Source organism: Cucurbita pepo, unplaced genomic scaffold (genome assembly GCF_002806865.2).
Source record: "Cucurbita pepo subsp. pepo cultivar mu-cu-16 unplaced genomic scaffold, ASM280686v2 Cp4.1_scaffold000669, whole genome shotgun sequence".
NCBI lineage: Eukaryota > Viridiplantae > Streptophyta > Magnoliopsida > Cucurbitales > Cucurbitaceae > Cucurbita > Cucurbita pepo.
Window position 1 is genome coordinate 1 of NW_019646890.1, and position 16,653 is coordinate 16,653.

General features: G+C 36.5%; 1 protein-coding gene and 1 long non-coding RNA gene across 2 annotated transcripts; both read right to left on the reverse strand.

The window, feature by feature from the left end:
- Positions 1-7,597: 7,597 nt before the first annotated feature.
- Positions 7,598-8,090, reverse strand: LOC111785722. Its single transcript, XR_002813693.1, has 2 exons — positions 7,757-8,090; positions 7,598-7,649 (listed from the first exon to the last, which is right to left on the reverse strand). It is a non-coding gene; the product is annotated as an uncharacterized LOC111785722 (long non-coding RNA).
- A 1,642-nt stretch (positions 8,091-9,732) lies between these two features.
- Positions 9,733-10,826, reverse strand: LOC111785721 (basic blue protein-like; the record flags this gene model as incomplete). Its single annotated transcript, XM_023666102.1, is given in 2 exon segments — positions 9,733-10,056; positions 10,518-10,826. Coding segments are annotated over 2 exon segments (393 nt in total). The 3' UTR covers positions 9,733-9,856.
- Positions 10,827-16,653: the final 5,827 nt, after the last annotated feature.

A 16,653-nucleotide genomic window follows, 5' to 3' on the forward strand; every position in this document is an offset into this window, starting at 1 on the left:
AATTTAAATGAAGTCTTAAACATTCAATGTTTATGGTACGTCCACAGTACCAACCTNATGAAGTCTTAAACATTCAATGTTTATGGTACGTCCACAGTACCAACCTAAATTAAGTAGAAAATTTTGGGTCGTTACAAAGGCATTCCTGTACGGCTGACGACGACATCGCAACTCGAGACCATGGCAGATGCATAGCGTAGTCGCATTTATTTTCTTAATTTTAGGCTAGAATAGGATGTTTTTTAATTTAAACGTTTATTTATTTTATTTAGTCTTTTGTTGTGTCGTTTTAAAGGTGTTTTCAAAACACGTAAGTCGGCTGTGTTTTAAGCTGAAGGTTATGATTTATGTAAGTTTAAATGAAGTACTTCTGCATTCATGTTTATGATATGTATTCAGTAGCGACCTTAAATTAAGTAGAAAATTTCAGGCCATTGCAAAGCATGACGCAAATCTCGGTCTACATATCAACTAGCGCCCTATAACACCGCTCGAAATAAAAAAGAGTTCATGCCACTCATTGCAATTTTTTGATCAATTAGGTGCAGGAAGGTATTTCATTAAGTTGAACCAGTGACTGGCGTACGTCCAAGTGCGAGCCACTCCTTTTGGACGAAATACATCTTGAATTAGGTCCAATATATAAAATCAATGCAATATAATATTTTATTCCAAAATTTAGCGGACTATATTTTCAACATAAATTTGAATAACTATTATACTATTTATTAAAAAAAAAAACAAATATATGTATAATAAAAGAATGTCTAAAACAATTGAGTTAAGTTTAGATTAGGTTCTTTGTATTAATTCACACCATATTCATTTTGATAAAAAAATAATAATAAAAAAATGATTCTCTTGGATGTATAATTTAAAAATCCAAGAGGAGTGATTATAAATTTAAGGGGTGATTTTGTATTGTGCATCTGAATGCAATGATTGATGCAAAAATTATTGGAAGAATTTATATTTAATATTGAAGAGTGAAGCCAAATATATGACATAACTATTAGGTGCAAAAAATTTATTTAAAATATTTCATAACGACACTATGACTTATACGTTCATTATAGGTTATTAAAACAATATGGGAAAAAGTAAATAACGTGAGTTTTAAATAAAACTAGAAAATAAAGCATTGACCTGATCTAACCTGAGGGCTATGGAAGAAAAACAACATGAGTGCATTTACACTAACTTTAGTCTCATGGTTGCCACCGTGATATCATCTGGTTTAGTCTCGGGTAAAAGTAAGGCACTCCTGTACGGATGTACAGAGGTGTCTTACCTTTACTTGAAAAATAAGAGTAGCACGTGACTTGAGTATTTTAAGAAAGACTAAGTACGTTATTATTGGGGTCAGGAAATGCAATCATATACAATCATGTTTGGGACATATCATTTCATAAAACCCTATTTCATGGCCTTAAACTCTTCTTTTCAGTTTGAGCTAAAATTGGATGTTTAGTATATCTCTACACACGACCCACGTATGCACACATGGACCCACTAGGCAGGCGTATACGTACCCCTGAGCCTGCCTTTCAGCTAGCTCACACTCGTACTGCCAGAGCCATAGAGGGAAAGAAGCCCACATAGTATTATGGTGTACAGAATATCGTATCATAACATTATGGCAGACATAAATGTCGTAACATACGCGTCCATACTAATCATGACGAGGAAGTATCCCGATGCATATGACACACAAAAATGCCTGGGGTCTCTCTAGCTTCAAATCATATAATATGTAGATTGTGCATTCGTTCTTTCATAAACGTTTTCAAGAATACATTATTGACATATCAACATTTCACAGTCTAAAAAATAAACATGCTAACATGGTGTGCACAATATCATAGCATAACATAAGTCATAATACATCATCACGTAGTCTTGACATTACATAAGTCATAACACTACATAACATAATTTACATCATAGCAATCATAAAATACGACACATGGAGGGGCCACAGAGAACGTGCCATTTTTTATGGTTGTACATTTTCAACCGTCTGACATCGTGATCTTGACACGCTCATGACAAGGCATGAGGGAAATCCAAGCCTCCTATTTATTTTTCGTTTGTCTTCATGACTTCATTGGACCTTAGGTGAGGTTTGTCTTCGTCAACCGAATACAACTTGTGCGGAATTCAAGCTTGCTCGGGCCTACGTGTGCATGTTCAATCTTCTGCAACCCAACCGACTTGCCTCTATACTAGTTCAAGTTATTCGGCTCGACCTTGCCTCTGCTTGAGGCCAAGGTCTCTCACGTGCAACGTCACGTCTCAATTCTCATCTTGGTTCCCAATTGACATGGCCATCATGTTTTAATGTCATCCCAAGTCCTGGGATGTCATCGATTAACTTAGCTCGCTCGATCATGCTCATCGAGAACAGACCCATATGTCGCTCACATGATCGAGACATCCCGAGCATCCATCCATCAAGTTATAGCGAGGCGTTGGATCATCTTGTGTCCATGTTAGTTCATTTATAAAATCCATTATGGATAGCAAGTGCATAATCCAACCTCTGACACATACACAATGGCACTATTTTGGCCCACCAGTGTCGTGCGGCACTGTCTTGGAATACCCATTTCAAAGGAAGTCGTTAGAGACACTCGTCTATGACACATGAATATGTCATGGGGTATCTCACTTAGCCACAGGACCCAGAGATGGTGGAGAATTGACACCACGCCTCCTCCTAAGGTACATTTTGAGACATTTTTTGGTATGGTAGTTGTAGACATGATTTTGGAGAAATGGACATACTGTGTCATGAAGAGTTCGTCCTATGTCCAATTGACACCAAATTTGATGAGTTTTCAAATTTTATATGAACAAACTTGACTTTAGAATCGCATGCCCAAATTCCCTTTTCGAGGTTAAGGCCTGGGGCCCTACCCGACCGTTCAACAAGTCTATCAATGACACTCTGTCAACATTGTTGCCTCTGTCTTGCCTATGCACATTTCTATGGTGGGTTAGATGAAGCACCATCCTCCTCGGTCCATCATGGCATTCGTCTTTTTTCGGCCTTTACGTGGCTGGTTGGACATCACTATTATGTTGTCACCTTGTCTTGTCTATACGTGAGGGTCACAACCTACTGTCTTCATGGTATGATTCAATTCATCCAACCATGCCAACATCATTCAATTCATCCAACCATGCCAACAGTAGAACCACTTATATAGCTGGCCTGAGTCGAAGTTACAAGATAATCCTAAAGCTGGTTCAAAACCGCTCCTTAAATTTCAATTTCACCTATGTAAACCCACGTCATCAAGTTACGGCATGATATACAATTTAATTCATCCAACGGTGTCAACTAATTCAACTTTTAGCCAAAAGGTAACTTAGATGGACCAAAATGAGGTCATACTCACTCAATTGCTCCCGAAAATATAAAAACTACTTTGAAATGATCCAAAACAATAAGAACAAGTCCCAAAAGTTCGAATAACTCAAATACGAGCCAAATATGTCGGCTACGTCGAAATAGAGTCACCGAAACCGAGCTCAGCCAACGTTAGAAGGCACGTGAGTCAGAATATTGATTTTGTTTGGTTCATGGGGTGACTATGGAGCAGGATGTCGCAAGGGTTGCCGAACCAGGTTCGGTTGCAGGTAAATTCAGGTGTGCGGGTCACTAAATGCCTTTGGGCTGATGGCGCGTGTGTATGGGCTTCGCTCATACGCGCGGACTGAAGCCGAATGGAATGGGCCGACAAGGTTCAATCTATGGGGAGTTCTCGACGTCATCGTCTATGGGATTCCATAATAATCTCCTCATTTTCTTTCTCCTCTTCTCTGTTTTTACAAGGTTGACAGTAATCTCCTCATTGTTTCTTAATTTATTTTTTATCATCACTACATCATATACCTCTAAAGGAACTTTCATTCTCGTAAGTGTCGAAATTCTATAGCAACTCGAGTTATTTTCTCCCTCGTCTCTTCCTTTCGTTCTCACGTGGTATCTCAGTGTATTTCTCTCTTATCTCTTCCTTTCCTTCGTTCCCATGTGGCTTCTTCTAGTTTGTGGTTTTGCCACATTACTTTAACAAAGATGATGTCTCTGATGCGTATAGCTTTCACCTCATGGGCCAAGATTTTTTTCTGGCTTTTAGTCATAACTCAATTCCTCATCTACCTGTAGCGGTTCATAATCTATCACATTGCTTGGATCAGTTATATACTTGCCGCATATCGACATATTAAATACGTTGTGCACTGATGAGAGGAATGGTAATAAGGATAGTATGTACGCCATTGATTTGACGAAGCATGGGCTCTACATGCCATTACATTTGAACCTTAAGACGCCTTTCATCAGGACCACCTTCAAGAATACTATGTTGTCCACTTCAAATCCTAAGCTCCTACGCCTCTCATCAGAATAATTTTTCTGTCTACTCTGATTTGTGCGCATTCTCGCCCTGATCTGTTGTACGGCCTATTGGTAGTCTGGACTAACTCGAATCCCAACAACTCTCATTCACCTACCTCGTCCCCAGCAAACTTAGGACCTACACCATTTCCCCCATTATGCTTCAAACGGTGTCATCTCAATAGTTGCTTCGAAGATGTTGTTATAAAAGAACTCCATAAGATACAACTTAAATTCTCAACTACCTGCAAAATCCAACACACAGGCACGCAATATATCTTCCAAGATATGGTTCAAATGCTCCATCTAACCATCGGTTTGTGGATGGATACCAGTAATGAAGTCAACGCGAGTACTCAATGTTATGAAAAACTATGATAGATATTGGGTGCACAGCGTGGGTCTCAATCTGACATTGTCGATACTTGCACTCCATATAGTCTAACAATATCTCTCATGTATAGTTAGCCTAACGGTCAATAATATAGGTATCCTCCCCAAGTAAAAAGTATATGGACTTGGTAAGTTTTTCAACGATCATCTACATCATTGTATATCCTTTCAGAATTTTTGTAGACCCACGTTGAAGTTCATTACTATATTTCATATTTCCAATATGGAATGCTCAAAGGTTGCAACAACCATACCATCTTTGGTTGGTCATAATCCATCAACCATCACCCCTTAAGGCCATAAATGAGTCTCTTGAGGTCATAAATAACTCCCACTTGTTGATACACCATTAATTTTCTAACAACCTACATTAACTCATGGATCTTACCTAATTACCCTTAAGATCATAAATAGCCCCATATAAAGTTTCATATCATAAATCAGCCCCTTATAAAGTTTCATATCATTTAGAGTTCTTTACGGTCTTGAAAATATCATAGAATTCTTATGGAGTACTTTTGGTCATTTACCAACCCAAATCTTGGTTTAAATCCTCGACATATTCCAATGACCTTGAATATTTTCATAATCCTTCTAAATCATCACATAAGGAAAAAATTTATACTATGCAAAGGTCATTTGGGTCATAAGCCAGTGAGCCATGATTATAGGGGATTTTGGTCATGTTTTAGCTACCCATGGCTTTGCCCCTAACCTAATCCAATGACCACAAAATTTCATACATAACCTTGTCATGTCATTTGAAGCTTTCCATTACAATTTCATGAGGAAAAGAGTCCATTTAGTAGGTTCATGGCTCAAGTGCATCCTTGAAATCAACATTCATGTGGATACTAATGCTGGAAAAATATCAAATATTTAACCCAACCTTAATTCCAACCCTTTTTTTAAAGTCATTTAAGATAACTTGATTTCTTCTATTAACTAGATTAATGGTTTAACCAATTTCATGTATTACTTGGACTTTCAAGTCACATCCTCAAAACCATGCTAAATTGGACTTTCAAGTCACATCCTCAAAACCATGCTAAATTGGACTTTCAAGTCACATCCTCTAAACCTTGCTAAATGTCCAACAACAGACCCATTTACCTATATATCCTCACAAACTAAATTTAAAAGATTCTCCTGGTAGAAAGAGGGTACAGATAATTGGTATTGCAGAGGCATAGTGGATATCATTACATGTAATAGAACTTGGGATACTAAATCCAACTTCAAATAAAGGGTCTTGAAACGTTGACTACCACAATACCTTTGGAACATCTTGAAATGGGCTATTTTTCTAAAAAAGAAAAAACAAAAAACAAAAAACAAAACAAAGGTTTACATTGAGGTATGAAATATATTGGTGTAAGGGTATAGGGAAGATTACCATGGAACTTTTAGTTGATTTAGAGACAAATTCTACAATTGTAATCATGGCGATCCTTCGCCCAAATCATTCTTAAATTTAAGACATATCCTGAAAGTCTCGTATTGTAGTCTATCTCCATAAAATTTCTATAACACTTTGACGATGATCGTAACACCTCATTGATACTTTTAAATCACCTTAGAGGCTCTCAAAATGCAACCTTGACGTCTTTTCAACCCATAATTGTCACCATACTATTATATAGACATTATTCTCATATTCTCTAGTAGAGTTTAGGTGACATCTCCGTAGTTGGCCCCATAACGTAAGTGTTGGGTTATGGAGCATGCTGCTTATTTATAGCTCATTCTACGGTTCTACGTATAAAGCTATATGTGGTAAATGACATATAATGCAAATGGTCATATATAATGAAAAAGGATAGATAATAAAAGGGTATGGACAATTATATATGGTAAATTTATAGTAAACTTAACCATATATATACAATCTTAGTAGTGCTTTCAAAATGTACTTTCTGCCTTCTCTATATTGTCTCTTAGCGTACATACTTGTCATCAATATAAATCTTTATTCAATATTCCTCCTTTCATTTTCTCTCTCCTGTTCTTTGTGATCATCTAGATCGAGTGTGTGTGTGTTATTGTGTGATCCTATGAACTGGTATGAAATTTAGGCGAGATTCATCATGATCTGTGAAGATCGAAAGCTCAAATGTTGGAATTGAGAAGTTTCATGGATCCGATTTTGATTCTTGGACGATGCAGATTGAAGATTATCTGTACAAGAAAGATCTTAACAAACCCCTGTAGGAGGTGAATTCGGATACCATGAACACGGAGCAGTAGAAGCTCAAGGATCGGCAGGCCTCAGGGTTGATCCGGTTGACGCTATCAAAAAATGCGGCGTTCAACATCATCAAGGAGAAGACAATATTAGATCTGTTGGAGGTACTGTTGAGTATGTACCAAAAAACGTCGCCTATGAACAAGGTGTATTTTATGCGGAGATTGTTTAATTTACAAATATGTGACGGTGAATCTATTGCTGATCATATAAATGAATTCAATATGATTGTAAGTCAACTGAGATCGGTGGAAATTAATTTTTCATATGAAATTAAAGCATTGGTTTGATGTCATCTTTACCGGAATTGTGGGAAATTAAAGCTCAAGTGAAATTAAAGCATTGAAAGTATTCCCATATAGTATAAGCAAATCACAACTAATTCTATAATATTTTCAGACCCTTTGCAATCGAAGCAAGTTCACGATTAGGAGTTTATTGATGAACCCCTGATCATCTCTATATCACAGCATACATACCACTTGCGTAAACATATCATAAACAGAGATATAGTATAGTAATCTAGACATACCTTCACGTAGATGTGTCTTTTCCCATCATCAATTCTCACATTGCAGACTTTTGATTTTGGTTTCTTCATCAAACCTTCAGTATTATTCAATTCAATCGTAATGAGCAACATATCATCGAGTTTGGTCAAGAATTGAGGGAGATATTATCTACTAAAGTTCCTCAAAACCCCAAAATCGTACCTTACATTTCCAAGCTCAATCTCCTTCTATAGTCCCTCTTGGTTCACGAATCCTTCTTGAAAGTGTAAATCGTCCTCTAACGAGTCTATACCAATCAACCACGATCAATTTCATACCCTGCAGAGTGAGAATTTAGAATATGAAACTCTAAAGCCAAACCATAAAAGTCATCTTAAACTCGAAACAGGTACTCTCCCTTCACAAACCGGGCTCAACTACTGTTGGTGGACGGAGATGGGGAAAATTTGTTCGTCTCCACCCTGCTCCAGGGACGTTTCTACCATCAAGCTGATTTTGGATCAATTTAAATTTAACAAAATAATAATAATAATAATCAAATTTCATTAAAGGGCAACCACCTCTTTCTTTAATCAAATTTCATTGAAAGAAAATAATTTAAAAATCTATAGGCTTCTTTAAATACTAAAAAAGAAGTTTATTTTCAACCAATTTTACCATGTATTTTAAAAATGTAAGTTTAATTAAATTTTTTTTCCAAATATAGAATAAATTTGACTTTCCTTTAAATTATGCTTTTTTTTTTAAATTATTATTTTATACATAATTAAATAAATTGATGACTATTTAATTTTCAATTTTAAAAATTGTTTTAGCTTTCTTTTATAATTTCCTTACGGTAAAATCCATTTGTCTGAAGAAAGTATTTAAATTCTAAATAAGATTTTTAAAAAACATAACATTTTTTTAATGATGTTTCCTTCTTTGTGAGTTTCGGGAATATCTCCATTCATAGGTCCTCCGAGATCCACATCTATTATGAATTGAAAGGTCCGAATGATCAACTCTGCAATCAGTTGTTAGAATCAATAGGTCTTCAAATAGTTCATTTTAAAAAATTGAAACCCTTGTTATTGGATGCTTCCCAAAAATCAAAATTCTTGATCAATGGAGGAACAATATCACCATTTTTGTTCAATAAGATACCAAAGTGGATGATTGACTCATTCCCGAGAAATAAAAATCCTTTGCTAACACCGATTCCTATTTCTCAATGATATCCCACGATCAAGACAATTTCCTATTTCTCAATGATATCCCACGATCAAGACAATTGGCTAAATCCCGTGAAACCGATCATTTTCATTTTCTTAAATAAACATTTAAAATTTTAGTCATATTCAAAAAATAAAATAAATTAAGGTAACTGTGGTTTGCTCTATTTCCCAAATTCAAGTTAAATAGATTAGAAATGCTAAATGCTAACAAAATGAGATGGACCTCATAACAGGAAACGACTCCCGGAAGACAAGCGTACTCGAATTTAGCGAAAAGACAAGCGTACTCGAATTTAGCAAAAACCGACTAAGGCCAACCAAGTAAGTGGTCTATGATGATGTTATATGATGACGACGATGCATGACAACATGACGATGTAAGATGTAAGATAATGAAATTTCTTAATATGACGTTATTCCATATTAAGATTCGATGATTTTCTTAAGTCACAACCCGTATGGAATATATATTTAAATAATTATAAAAAATTTCAAATATGATATATAAATATTAAAAAAAAAAGAAAAAAAAAACTTACAAACAGTACAATCAATTCATTATTTATATTTATATTTATATAAATCAAGATCCCTAATTAATTCATTATTTATATTTATATAAATCACAATAAATAATATTTATATTTGTTTATATAATTAATTATCTTTCTTTCTATATTTGTTAAATGTAAATCCGTACTAATTAATGAACAAATTATTAAATTAATTAATTTTAAATCATTAAATAATATTTTTATTTTAAATTTCCTTTCCGGTCAAAAACTAAATACTTATACACATTAAATAAATTAAACTTATTTTATTATAAATAATAGTTTTAATAAATATGGTATTACGTCGATATAAGTTATTAATAGAAATAATTTAAGGAAACATACCCGTTTTAATTTATAAGACAATTTAGTGCATTAACATTATTATCCTAATTTTTTCATAATAATAAGATGCATATAACCACACTTAATTATTATCAATTATTTTATTTCCACAATGTTTCCAAATCATCGTTACTTAGAACATTTACATCGAAATCGATGTGTAAACGATACGGGGTGGTCGAGAACTAGAGGGAATTGATAGCAATTCTCATCCCAGCTTGGCAGTGGCCTGGGGTGGTGCATATGAAGAAGTTTTGTCCTCTTGAGAGAATGATTTCATCCTTGCCTGAATTGAACACTTTGGCGCCTCTTGGAGCTATGCAGCTTCTATAACCCCCCTCATTCACTGCCACCACGTTGTGAACTGTGGGGTTATAGTTGAATCCTACGAGAGAGAGAGAGAGAAAAAAAAAAATGTATTCGTTTAGTTTATTATCAAAAATCTGCGAATTCGATCGGATACTATTTGAATATATTTTATATAGCCGAAATGTAACGACCCATATCCTCTTTGGGCTTTCCCTTTTGGGCTTCCCCTCAAGGCTTTAAAACGAGTCTGCTACGGGACTTGTGTTTTGATATAATACCCAGATCCACTTTGGGGTTTCCCTTTCGGGCTTCCCCTCAAGGCTTTAAAACGAGTCTGCTACGGGACTTGTGATTTGATATAATTTATCTTATCTTCAGGATTTGGTTAGTACAATATTTTCTCTTTTCTCGAACTTTCGATCCCACTTCTGTTTTTCATTCTTAACATAGTATCAAAGCATCATTCTTAACGGATACGGTTACACAAGTAAAACATCAGTTACTATTTAACTATCTAAACGAGAGTTGAAAACTCACTTAATATGTCACCGGCTCTAAACACCTTCCCATTAGGCCATCCTTCCGTGCCCAGGTTCCATCCGTTTGAGTCGCCAACAACAAAAGTTGTAGCAGCATCGCCATGTTCGAAGCCAAGTAGCAGCAGCAACGCCATTGCAACAGCCACCGTGCTCATCGAAACCGCTCCGCTGCTCCCCTCGTGTCGAGCCATTCGTGAAGCCGAAGTAGCTCTCAAGAAAGATATGGAAAACAATTGTGTTCCATTGAAGCTTGGAAATGATGGTTATAAAGATATGTAAAACATACCAAACTTGCCTTTTTCTTTTCCTTTGATTCCTGCGGGGAAGTAGTGGGCCGTTTTGCAATTGATTATGTCTACTCGTTTTGCTATTAAAAGAAAGAGAAACAATCTTCCTCCTTTCACTCCACTAACCTCTTGTTCCTTCTCCAAATATCTCTCCTCAACCCACCTCAGCCAAAAAAACCACAGTTTGCAAAAAGGAATAAAATGGCAAAGAAAATTTGTGAACAAAATTAAAAGGGAGTAAATACAGATAAAGAGAAAAACAAGAAAAGTAAGCAATAGAGTAAATACAGATAAAGAAAAAAAAAATAAGAAAAGCAAATATAGAGGACAAGAAAGCACAGAATGACTTAAATAACTCTATCAACCTTTTTATACACCAGAAACTATATAAAATAAGATTTTTAATAAAAACATGATCATATATATATAACAGTCCAAAACTTTTAACAATGGACCCATGTAAATTAAAAAAATAATTTTATAGAGTTCAAACTTGAAACTGATGTCATGGGCTCACATAGGTTGGCTTGGATTTCAAAGGACAGAATCGAACTTTCATTAATGATAACTTCTGGACATCAACCTAAGCTAATCAAGTAAGTGGTCTTACTGTCGGCATAGTTATATTTGATGTTGACACGTGCCTCGTGGTTCGGCACGTGTCATATATATTGATATGTGTGAGTTGTTTGTGGATTGATATGCTTATCATATGTTATGTATATGTTATAATATGTGAATTACGGTACGATGTGTTCAATGATATGTTTGAGATAGGATACGATAAGGATGCACAAGACGAAATGTGACGATAGGAGTAAGATGCGTTCATGAAACATTAAGGTTAGGTTACATACCGAAGTGCTATGGATATGAGAGATTGATAAAAGAATATGGTTAGGTTATGTGTAGTAAGGGATATGGGTAGAAAGGGATAGGTTTGTGATAGATTGATAGAACAATAGCGTTAGGATACGTTCATGTGATGATATGACTAAGGTACGTTCATGTAACGACATGACTGTGATAGATATAAGACGTTAAGGCTATGATAAGTAAGGGAACGATATGACCACGAAGTGTTTACGCTATGATGTGATTATGATACGATATGTGAATGACGGATATATATATATGTTGTCATATGATATGAAATATATTATGGTATGAGATATGTGATAAATTGACTTGTTTATGATATGATATATTGTGATGCAATATGTGCTGAAGAAAAGAAAAATGACCAACAAGGGATGAAAAATATTTAGAAAAATTACAGAGTTTTCGAAGAAAATAGTAATAAAATATTCGAAAAGTGACAAATTACCAAAATACCCCTGGAATGATGGATAATTACGAAAATGCCCCTCTAATCATAATCAGAGCATCTACAGTGACCATCTGAGCAAAATCTTTCGAACCTTGAATCTCAGCCGTTGGATCTCCTCCAAAATTGGATATGATCTAGAAGAGGGACATATCATCACATCCAACGGCTGGTATTCAAAACCAAAGTCGGTGAGGCTCTGATCGGAGTAGATATTTCCGGCTAATATTCTATGAAATCCAAACCGCCAATTCACGACGATTCTAGATCTCTCAATGTCGGTTTAAGCTTCTCCTATAAAGTCTGCAGTTGGGGCAACAATATGGAACAAGAATCGAGCAAGGTTGAGAGCCCATTCAAGAGTTATGAGTGTTTAGATTGTGGGTCTTCTACTCTCCGATTTCTTCCAAATTCGAGAGCAATTCTCCACCATTTCTCCCCAAACGTATTCCTATAGTTTCTAAACAAGATTACCCACAAGTTCTGTTTAGGAATGATGTGCTGAAAGTGCCCAGAAACCATTTTCCCAATTCAATCCCCCATTGAAGAACTTAAAGGAAAGCTTGAAAATGCAATCTGGGGATACACGACGATTCGTCGAGCAAGAACGATCCCAATAAGTTTCTGCGCCTCCACGGAGTGTTTCCGTTGAATACCACGAAGAGAAATAACCTCGGGAGCGTGCCCAATTGAAGGAAATCGATTTTGGGCTTAAGTTGGGGATAAGTGACGAAATCCTATCTACGGTCCCTTTTCCTTCAAATTAAGGATTCCTTTAGCTTCAGAGGAAGGATTTGGGTGATTTTGATGAAGGGAATCGTGAGTCGAAACGTCGTAGAACAAGTTACCCAAGAGATCGAAAATCCGACGTTTCGGGAAGTTGCATACCGAGAACGATCTCTCAAAATTAAGGTCCCACACTCAAAGAAGTTCCTCCAAACCAATTCCTATAGCTTGAGGAAAGGATATGGAAGAGGTTCCATGGAGAAATAGGGCCTTGAAAACCCCTCAAATTGGCTGCCCAATGATGAATCCCCTATTTTAGCTACGGCGAGGAAAATGATTTTGGACGAACTTTGGAGGCGAATATCTTAGGCTACGATCAACAAAAAGAAACTAGACACAATAAGGAGTCTGTGGAAGGAAATTGGAAGTAATCCGGATACCGGAAGCTCAAGAATGGAGGTCCCGAACGTCGACGATGAGGTAAGTAGCCACATTGGATTTTTCTTAAGAAATACTTGTAGGAATCGCTTGGATTTTCATATGAACCCTAAACGAAGTATGACAAAAGGATATATGAAAGAAAAATTCAAAGAACCGTGAGTTAAGGCTCTAAACCGACCAAATTACTCGAGATTTAAGGAACATTAAGATAACCCACTAAATGAGCTCTGATTCCTATGAAATTTTATTACTGAGCATAATATATCATTCTAAGGTTATGTATGGAATTTTGCAGTCATTGGATAAGGATAAGTAGGTAAACCAAGAAATGGGGAGAAATGACCATAATGCCCCTAAGAATATCTACCTACGGTTAATGACCAAGATGACCTCCAAATGCTATGAAACGCTACATTAGATCTTATTTATGATGCTTGATTAGGTAATGAAGTTTGAAAGCCATTGTAACTTGTTAAGGAGCAAATCCAAGAATTAGGGGTAAAATGACCATAATGCCCCTACGGAAGACTACCTACGGGTTAAGCCCTAAATGACTTCCCAACATTATGAAATGTTGTATGAATCCTTATCTTAAGAGGTTGTATAAGGAAATGAAGTTTGGGAGTCATTAAAAAACGTTAGGTAGCGAAACGAAGATATGGGGAAAACGTATATCACGAACCATGCAACTTTGCCTCCTAGGATGACGAAAGAGGTATCCACGTAATAAGAGATTCTCCACAAGTACCCTTGGTTTCTAATGAGACTCTACGTGCACAAGACCACGTCGGAGCTATTCCTAAGAAGAACTTGTATGTTCCCAAGCTTGACCCAAGACATTATGCATAAACCTAGGATCCCCATGAATGCATAGAAACACCTAGGTTAATGCAAATGACATGCTTAACAAGTTGCTAGGATCCATGCCCGGAGTAACCGTTATCTCCCATCACGAAGTGTACCACGAGATCCCTATTCCTCTTTAGGTGAGATGCCCTACTATATCTACCATGAGCATGATGCCACGATGAACTTATTATCTCCCTCACCTAAATGAGATGCCCTACATCATGAATTTAAAATAGGATGCCACGATTATGATAACCCCACCTATGCACGCATGGGGAGAAAATTAAGGGTTACTTTGGAAGATTTTTAGGGAACACAAGGCATGACATCACAACCCCTAAGGCTTAGTTCCTGAAAACGGAACAAAGGCTTAGTTCCTGAAAACGGAACAAGTAGTCATATCCTAGCTCAAGGTCTAGAGATGCTCCAACTTACCAACTATTCTCTTTAAGGCCTACTCTATATGACTTGAGAATAAGTTCAAGATTACAAGGTGGTTGGAGCAAGTTTGGAACCTAAACTAAGATGGAACTTAGGAAACGCCTAAAGGAAACATGTCAAGATTCAAGACCCTTCTAGAACCCTCTAAGGAGTCCATTATGAACTTATGACCTTCTAGAATAACTCATGCTAGTTATTACGATGAGTTCATATGATCACGAATGTATATAACAACTTACGCTTCAAAAAATAAGAACCTTAGAAACTTACAAGATTAAGAATCAATAACAAGCTATACAACTACTAAGAAAAGAAGAATGCTAGGTACCACTCAAACATAAGGGACCAAAGTTCTCAAGACTCAAAATTCAAGAATGCTAGGTAATACTCTAAGCATGTTCAATTGTGGCACATACCTCCCCACCATGGGGTGCTTTCTAAGGAGGCTTTGTTTCCTCTTCTAGGTGGGATGCCCTGCATCGTGTTTCTCTTGCAGGATGTCATGTTTGGCCTCATTCCCCTCACCTAGATGAGATGCCCTGCACCATGTTATGATTTGCAGGATGCCATGTTCATGTACGCACCGATCACGTGACCTTTATGGTCTATGCCATGTTCATGCATGCATCGATCACTTGACCTTTATGGTCTATCATGGGGAGTGACCTATGGGCACGATGGAGCAAGAAGAGAGTAAGTTACCCTAGCCATGAATCAAGAACCTCCTAAAACCTCCTGCGGTACATCATGCTTATGACTTAGACTACGCTACTTGGAGCGTATGAAGCCTTGAGCATAGGTATTAAGACTATGTCGCTTGGAACGCATGAAGCCTCAGACACAGGTCGACAAGTTTATGTCTAGTACTGTAAATCCTAAGGGAAGTGTCTTGGAGAACGAATTAAGAAACATAACAAGAACATACGACAAGAACAAGAACAAGAACAAGAAAAAGAAAAGAAAGAAGGTGGTACCCTAGCATATCAAGGACACGATTAAGAGCCTACAAGTAAACTACTTACTGAGTCTTGTATTCATTCCTTATTCTCCATTTTTTTTTTCAGGAAATAATGAGCTGATCGAGGTCGGTAGCGGACTATGGAGCAGGTGCCATAGACAAATCTCACCCATCGTCCTCAACCCATTGTCTTAAGACGTTTTGTGTTCGTTCCTTATTTTGTATTTTAACCATTATGTTATATTTTGAATTACTAATGCGCCCACTATTTTCGTATAATGTAAATTATGTTTTAAATTTTAATGGTTTAATTTTGTGAAAAATTTACGGGTCATTTTAGAGTCATCGAGTCAGCCCGGTCCTTGCACGAACTGACTAGTGAGCCCATACTCGCATGTATACGTTGTGTGTAGAGTATATGGTACACATCGAAGGTGACCAATAAGAATAGTACCGTACAAAAAATAGATTGATATGATAGGTCTTGTCATTGCATTCGCATGTTCTTGCATTTAACCTCTGGGTCAGTTACTGAGTATTCCTTCAAATACTCAACCCACGTGATACCTCTGTTTCAGGCAAAGGCAATGGTGCAGTAGCCCAAAAATAAATAAATAAATTTTTTAAAAAAAAAAACAACATTTCCCTANTTTTAAAAAAACAACATTTCCCTACTTCTCTCCACTAACCTCTCATCCCACAATTATCTCTCCTCAACCCATCCTCTTAGCCGCCATAACAGTTACTGCAAAAAAAAAAAGAAAAAAGAAATAAATAAATAATTGTCAGATTTACTTGAGATAAAAAAGAGAACCGCCTCTACCTAGTTGAGATTCTCATTTAGGTGAGGTGAGATGCCCTGCTATATCTACCATGAGCATGATGCCACAATGAACTTATTATCTTCNAATTTCCAATAGGATGCCACGATTATGATAACGCCACCTATGCACGCATGGGGAGAAAATTAAGGGTTACTTTGGAAGAGTTTTTAGGGAACACAAGGCATGACATGACAACCCCTAAGGCTTAGTTCCTGAAAACAGAAGAAGTAGTCATATCCAAGCTCAAGGTCTAGAGATGCTCCAACTTACCAACTATTCTC